This window comes from Lycium barbarum, chromosome 9 (assembly GCF_019175385.1).
Source record: "Lycium barbarum isolate Lr01 chromosome 9, ASM1917538v2, whole genome shotgun sequence".
NCBI lineage: Eukaryota > Viridiplantae > Streptophyta > Magnoliopsida > Solanales > Solanaceae > Lycium > Lycium barbarum.
The window spans coordinates 45744759-45753304 of record NC_083345.1 but is presented as its reverse complement, the minus strand read 5'-3'; the positions used below and the strand labels follow the sequence as shown (position 1 = coordinate 45753304).

General features: G+C 38.1%; 1 protein-coding gene across 1 annotated transcript; it reads right to left on the bottom strand.

Annotated features, from left to right (window-relative positions):
• Window positions 1–4678: 4678 nt before the first annotated feature.
• Window positions 4679–5563, bottom strand: LOC132611536 (small ribosomal subunit protein uS2c-like). Its single transcript, XM_060325959.1, has one exon. It carries the CDS (start codon window positions 5470–5472, stop codon window positions 4762–4764), a length of 711 nt encoding a protein of 236 aa, XP_060181942.1. The 5' UTR covers window positions 5473–5563; the 3' UTR covers window positions 4679–4761.
• Window positions 5564–8546: the final 2983 nt, after the last annotated feature.

The window sequence follows — 8546 nt, the reverse complement described above, 5'->3', positions numbered from 1 at the left end:
AAAATAAAAGTTGTGCTACCTGCATGGGCGAATAGATCTCTTATTCACCCATTCAATGATTACAAGGGATCCAAGTTAGCTTGGGTTCCTAAGACTAACAAATAACTTTGTTTGCAGGCTAGAGTGAGAGGGGGTAGTCAAAAATGGCTTGTGGATAATGGCTGCTCAAAGCCCATGACAGGAAGGATGGAAAGTTTTCTCACTCAAGGCCTTGAAAGGTGGGAGTGTGTCCTTTGATAATGGGAAGAAAGGATATATTCTTGGTATTGGCAAAATTGGCAAGACACTCTACCATGCTATTGGAAATGTTTACTATGTGAAGGGTTTAAGCTACAGTCTGATGAGTGTGTCCCAAATATGCGACAAAGGAAACAAAGTGGAGTTCTTGTCTCATTTGTGCACTATTACTAATCTCAAAACTGGAGAAATGGTACTAACTGCAAAACGATACAAGAACATCTATGCAGCAAATTTTGGCTCATCTGATGATGGTGATTTGACTTGTCTCAGTGCTGTGGATGATAATGCTGAGCTGTGGCATAGGAGATTGGGACATGTAAGCTTCACTTTGCTGAACAAACTAGTGGCAAAGGACCTGGTCCGTGGGCTACCAAATGTCAAGTTCAATGATCACAAAGTGTGTGATGCATGCATAAAAGGGAAGCAAGTCAGGACCTCCTTTAAACCAAAGAAGGAAGTAAGCACCTCTAGGCCACTTGAGCTTCTTCATATATATCTTTGTGGGCTTATGAGGATTCAAAGCAGAGGTGGAAAGAAGTACATTTTTATGATTGTTGATGACTTTTCAAGGTTCACTCGGACCTTGTTTGTAAGAACCAAGGATGAAACATTCCCTGTGTTTGTAGCCTTTGAGAAATAGATTCAAGTAAAGTTGGGACACCAAGTTGTAAGTATAAGATTTGATCATGGCATTGAATTTGACAATGCAAACTTTAATGAATTATGTGCTGAAAATGGGATTAGTCACAATTTCTCTGCTCCCAGAACACCTCAGAAAAATGGTGTTGTGGAAAGAAAAAACAGGACACTTGAAGACATGGCAAGAACAATGCTGATTGCAAGTGATGTGGCCAAAAGCTTCTGGGCAGAGGCTATCAACACCGCTTGTCATTTGATCAACAGGTGCATGATTAGATCCTTGCTCTTGAAAAAACACCCTATGAGCTTCTAAATGGAAAGAAACCCAAGCTGAATTACCTTAAGGCCTTTGGATGCAAATGCTTCATTCTTAACAATGGTAAAGAGGCCTTAGGTTTGATGCAAAAAGTGATGAAAGAATATTTCTTGGGTATTCCTCTCACAGCAAGGTGTATAAAGTTTTCAACAAGAGAACTTAAATTATGGAAGAAAGTGTGCATGTGATCTTTGATGAGACAGATGAGCTGGGAAGCAAAGGGACACAAAGTGGTGAAGCAGATGATGGAGACCTCTCAATTCCAAATGAGGTTTTGGAAATCACAAATGGAAAAGCTGAAATGATGAATCAAGTTGAAAGAAGCAATAAAGAAGATGTTTAAGAATATCCAAATGATGCTAAGGTACCTGGTCCATCCATCACTCAACTTGAGGCTGAAGATCGAGTAGTTGATGTTATGTCAGGCACTTTTGGTACAGATCAGAGAAGTGGAGATCATGCATCTGTCGATGTGAATGATGGATCAAATGCAGAGGCACCTGGTCCCTCGAGCAGTGAAATTCAAGTATCCAATTGGAAACACAAAAAATCTCACCCTCTTCAAAATATAATCACTCCCTTAAACTCCGGCATCCAAACCAGTTCTAAGGCAAGAAACATGTTTGCCTACTCTACGTTCATCTCCCAAATTGAGCCCAAGAATATCAAAGAGGCATTGAAGGATGTTGACTGGATTAGTGCTATGCAAGAAGAGCTTCATCAATTTGAAAGGAACAAGGTGTGGCACCCTGTCCCTATACCAGCAGCCAAGATTGGGACTAGGTGGCTGTTTCGCAACAAGCTTGATGAGTTTGGAAACACTACCGGAAACAAGACAAGATTGGTAGTTCAAGGATATAATCAAGAAGAGGGTATTGACTATGATGAGACTTTTGCACCAGTAGCAAGGATGGAGGCAATCAGGATTCTAATTGTTTTTGCATCACATATGGAATTTAAATTGTTCCAAATAGATGTCAAAAGTGCATTTCTCAATGGATACTTAAAGGAAAAGGTCTTTGTCAAGCAACCTCCTGACTTTGAAAGTCATGATCATCCTGATCATGTCTTTAGGCTTGACAAAGCTCTCTATGGTTTAAAGCAAGATCCTCGAGCATGGTATGAAAGATTGTCAAAGTTTTTTCTAGAAAATGGATTTATAAGAGGAAGAATTGACAACATTCTGTTTCTAAAGAAAAGAGAGAAGAATCTGCTGATTGTGCAAGTATATGTTGATGACATCATTTTTGGTGCTACTCTTGATTCCCTATGTGAAGAATTTGCTAAGCTCATGAGAAGTGGCTTTAAAATGAGCATGATGGGTGAGCTAAGCTTCTTCCTGGGACTATAAGTCAAGCAATCTCAAAAGGGTACCATGATTAGTCAACAAAAGTACATCAAGGAACTTCTTAAAAGGTTTGAAATGGAAAATACGAAGCCTATTGATACCCTTATAGTTACTGCTACTAAGCTAGACATGGATGAAACTGGTCCCTCTGCGAATAAAACCATGTATAGAGGTATATTGGGTCACTGCTATACCTTACTGCTAGCTGGCCTGACATTGTGTTCAGTGTAGGGCTGTGTGCTAGGTTCCAATCTAGTCCTAAAGAATCTCATTTGAAAGCTGCTAAAAGAATATTGAGGTATCTTAAAGGTTCACAGGACCTGGTCCTCTTCTATCCCTCTGGAGATAATTTTGACTTGGTGGGTTATGCTGATTATGCTGGTTACTTGGTGGATAGAAAAAGTACCTCCGGCATGGCACATTTTCTGGGGTCATCCTTGATCTTATGGGGTACAAGGAAATAGAACTCTGTGGCTCTCTCTATTGCTGAGGCGTAGTATGTGGCTGCTGCCGCTTATTGTACAATTGTTGTAGATCAAACAACAACTTGAGGACTTTGGAGTCTTCACTGTTTGTGTGCTTCTGATGTGTGACAGTACCAGTGCCCTGAATATGGCAAAATTTCCAGTGCACCACAAAAGAACCGAGCACATTAATGTGAGGCATCATTTCCCAAGCTATAATGTGGAAAAGGGTTTGATCTGCATGAAGTTCTGCAGCACAGAAGCTCAGATTACATATGTTTTCACCAAGGCATTGGGCAGAGAACATTTTGAAAGGAATAGCTTGTAGTTGGGCTTGATCAAGCTAAACTAATTGTCTCCTAATGATTGGCTATGTAAAGAGAAAAGGTACAATGCTCAAAGTGTTTTTTGGTGACATCTAACTCACTCTTATACTGTTACAGGTATACTCACATGGCTCTCTCAGGACAGCAGAAACACTGAAGCCATTGCATATTTCTGAGTTTTTTTTTTTTTTTTTTTTGCCTAAGCTTTATCAAAAATTAGTCAAGGGGCCTGGTCCCGCTAACTCAGGTTAGTAGTCAATTCAGTACTTATATACTCTTAAATTGTCAAAGTGTCGTATCATCATTTGTTCCCGCCCCCCTTTTAAAATTCCAACGTCAAATCATCACATTTTTTCAGAACCGACCCGACTTAAATGAAATGGTTTGTTTGCCAATAGGAACCGGTTCCTTCACCCACTTTTAAAACCCAACCATAAATTTCTCTCTCTCTCTCACACACACTTTACTCTCAACACTCAAGTCTTCATCGTTCATATCTTCTCATATTAAATCGACCACGTCATACAAAGAAACTTTACCTCCTAGTGTCTCAGAAGTCAATCCTTCCTATTACTCTCCCAAACAGCTTACTTCAACCAACCCAAAAACAAGTTCATCATCTCCAATAGTTTCCCTTCCCAAATAACCAAACCCTAAAATGTTTTCCCCAAAAACTGTTGATTTCCCTAGAACTCGTAAAAGCCAAATCCCAAAGAAGTTTGTGCCTACTTCTACATCCTCTGAGAAACTGTACCCTAAAATCCACTCTAATGGTACAATTGTACCAAATAGTACAATGAGGATAAAATCCCGAAATTTATACCTTAAACGTGAAATATCTAGGAAGTTTCCCCTAGATTCTTTATTTTAATGCATATGGTGCACAAGATGGCTAAGGGCTCAAGGCCCTGCCCACGGAAACCATAAACACATAAAGAATCCGAGTAACAACCTAGTATGATTCAATTCAGGCATGAAAAAATGAAATTCGAAAGAATATAAACCTGGAAATCATGAGTAATCATGATTAAGCATAAAACCCCTCAAGAAATTTGCCAAAAATGACCCTGGATCGCCTTGAATTAGACACAGTTAAGGAAACCTTAATAAAATCGCAAATCGCCTCATGAAGGAGATGGGAGAGTCAGGTGAAAGTGAAATGAGAATATGGGGTATGAAGTTTGTTTTAAAAAAATTCACACCCCTTTTTTTAAAAATAAAATAAAATAAAATTAACCCCTTTACTTTTTTAAAATAACAAACAAAACCCCCTTCCCTAATTTAAATCAATTAAAAACTATATATTATAAATACGCGTATTGCTAAGTAAAATAATTAGTTTTATCTCTTTTTTGAAATTCAGAAATAGTAAGCGATTCCATAAGGGATTTCTGAAGTAAGTTATTTATCTTATTATGTTATTATTAATCAAGGATTTCTTATATAGCTAGAACGACCCTCACAAATTGCGAATACTAATTTGTTAAGAATTAATCGGATTGAGGATATGGCGTCATCATTCGCTGGAATTGAAATATCTGCGAGATCGGGGTCACAATTTGTATCGGTTAAACAAATTGTTGGAATTCCTAAAGTAATACACTCTCGCAGGGCCGTATATTCTTCGTGCTGATCAACGATGATTACAATATCGGGTACCCCTGTCATATATTTAATCCCGCCCAGATATGTTTGCAAGCGAGATAATTGTCTTTTCAACATAGTTGCATCTCTTTTCGGGAGACGATTGAGTCTCCTTGTTTTTTGTTCCATTCTCAAGTCCCTGAACTTATGAAGTCTTGTTTCTGTAGTGGACCAATTCGTTAACATACCGCCAAGCCATTTTTTATTAACATAATGACACCGGGCCCTTATTGCAGCCCACTCTACTGAATCAACTGCTTTATTTTTGGTACCAACAATTAAGAATTGTTTTCCCCTACTTGCTGCGTCAAAAACTAAATCACAAGCTTCTGATAAAAAACGAGCAGTTCTAGTAAGATTTGTAATATGAATACCCTTACGCTTTGCCGAGATATAAGGCGCCATTTTAGGATTCCATTTCCTAGTACCATGACCAAAATGAACTCCTGCCTCCATCATCTCTTCCAAATTTATGTTCCAATATCTTCTTGTCATTTCTCCCCACACCCTCCCCCTTTTTTTATTCTTTTTCAAAAAAAAAAGAGACGAGGAACCCTGAACTGAAATAAATAATTGTTCCGATGGACCCTTCTCTTCTACCGTAGATTGGACGTAGATACACGACCCAAACCATTATTCTTTTCTATTCATTATTCTTTTTATTACCTTATTACATTACCAAAGCAAATAACCATACGAAATGCAGATAGCGAAAGAGATGAATCCGTTATTAGGAATCATTAAATCCTATAAATGATTGTTCGGGTATGTCGTGGAATTTTTTTGAAAGACAAGAATCAAATAATTTTCTGTGGTGGAACAAAATATCTCTCATCTCCCTCTCGAATAGATTCTTTTTTTTTGTTTCCAAAGGAATGTTGTTATGTTGTTTTGAAGGGTGCACTAATCCCTTGAATCCGGTACCAACGGGTATCACCCCCCCCCCCCCCAAAACAACGTTCTTTTTCAGGCCTTTCAACCAATCGATACGACCCCGGAGAGCCGCTTTTGCTAAAACTCGAGCAGTTTCTTGAAAACTCGCTTCAGATATGAAACTTTGAGTATTGAGAGATGCTCTTGTTATTCCCAATAAGACGACTCGGTAACAGATCGCTTCTTCCAAAGCGCGCCCCATTCGTTCTGCTCGCAACAATCCAATAAGTTCTCCGGGTGAAAAAACATTAGACATTCCATCTTCTGAAACCAACACTTTTGATGTTATTTGACGTACAATAATTTCTATATGCCTATTATGAATCTGCACCCCCTGGGAGCGATAAACCTGTTGGATTTTATTAACCAAAGAGATTCGGCTTTGCGCTATAGTTAGCTCAGCACCAATCAAGAATCCCCAAGGAATTCCAAGAATTCTTGTTATACATTTGTTCCAACCCTCAACCCTCTTTTCTAGATTCATGGATATTGAATCAATCCAACGCACTTCTAACACCTGTTCTACTTTTGGAAGACCCTGTGTTATATCACCAGATCTCGATTTTTCATATATAAATGTAACTAATGTATCTCCTTCGTAAAGGGTTTCCCCATAATGGCCATGAACAGTTGCTCCGGGGGTGGCCAAATAAGGCTTAGCTGATCGTATCACTATCGAGTCAACTTGAACAAGTATAACTTGACCCGATTTGAGGGGCGATCCGTTTTTGGCTATACATACATTTTCACAAATAAACTGTCCAAGACTAATTATTTTAGATGTCTCTTCACAATAATTGTGATGGAGAAAATACCAATTCAAATTAAATGGATTTAAAATAATGTTACGACATGGATCGGGATTAAAAAATTTTCCATTTTCATCCATTAAATAATATTTAAATTTAATCACTTGAAAAGTCTGTTTTAAATTGTCAAGTTGCAAATAGTTAGTTACTAAGATCTGATTATGAGTTATTAAATGGTAAGATGAATAAAAATTCTCAATTGGAAGGCATGTTCCTAAAGGGCCCAATGAATTCCTAATTGGAATTAGGGTATCTTTTTTAATTGATTCTTTTATCACACTGTGATATTTTACATCCTTGAATGGCCCCATTCGAGAACAATTGGCTGCTGACAAAATTATCAACGACTGACATTCCTTATTTCTATTCAACAACGTATGAATAGTTCCTTGAGGTTGGTTAAGAGATTGTTGAATTTTTGCCTTGGAATAGGAATAAATGGAAGAAAAGGGGTTGATATTGGTACAATCTGATCCATTATCAGAGAGCAATCCTGACCCCGACGGATCATTCCTTTTTCCGATATATGAAATAGGGGATTTCACTAAGTTGATTCTTAGGAAATGTTGAATCAAACCATTTGTCCTTATTTCAACAAAAGAAGCACGGGCTTCCTCGCAAGAAGAACTTTTTTTGTCTTGATTCCAATTCAATACTAAACAAGTCCGAACTAATTGAATACTTGTGTCAGAAATTCCTCGAATCGGTTTGCCATTTCCATAAAGGATATAATTGACAATTCGAAGTTGCACATTATCCCTTTCCTGCAATGGATCCGATGGAAAAAGGGTTGCTAAATTTATATCGTCCGTTATTTCATATGTGACGACAGGTCGAACTAAAACAAAAAACCTTTTCTTACTAGGTGTAATCCGTTGGACATAGATCCAATTTTGCACTTTTTTGGATTCCTTGGAATTTATTTTTCCTGTTCCTGGTGGTATCAAAACGCCGGTATGTCTGGATATCTTATCTGTCTCGCCAGGAAAATGGATATCTCCAGAAAAGATTTTAAGTTCAATTCGTTTTTTTTTCTCTCCACCCGGACCAACCCACCGACTCGGCTTCTTAGATTTAAGGTGATTTGTGTATCTACCCCAACGATACTATTGTTCCGTACCATTATGGAAGAAGATCCGGGCAAGATATGTACCTCTTCAGGAATGAAAAAAAATTGATCTACTTTCATTTGGTATTTTGGCCTAAATTCCTTGACTTCTCGATACTCAATCAAATCCTCTTTTTTGATGACTGAATGCGTTTCTATAGTCCCATATTTAATAATGCCCGAACTCTTTCTTCTGTATCGAGGATCATCGAAATAAGCAAGAATACTATTTCGACGGAAAATACCATTTACGGGGATTTCAATCGAGATACCTGAACAGGGCATTAGTTCATTCTCGAGTTCTTGAATCGAGTGTAGTGGAATGATGAATTTATTTCTTCGCCTTTTTGACAATAAATCAGAATTCTCGTGGAGAATAGGCGAATATACGAGATTATACTGACCAGTACATACGATTCGATTAAGGTCTGAATAATCAGGAATCCTATCTTCTTTTTTACTAGAAAAACCCGAACTAAATAATTTCTGCCTCGCCTGATCATTGGTTACTGAGAGGTTAGAAGTATATCTTCGCTTGCCAGAAAGAGAATGCGCATTCATTTGATCCTGATCCTTGTGGATCGAAAGGTAGACTAGACTGGACCTGCACGGCCCTCCTAATAATATCCATAAATGACTTGTTTTTGGTAATAGATGAACATTACCATATGTAAATTCGGGTGCATGATAGACATCGGTACTCCAGTGCATTTCTCCGT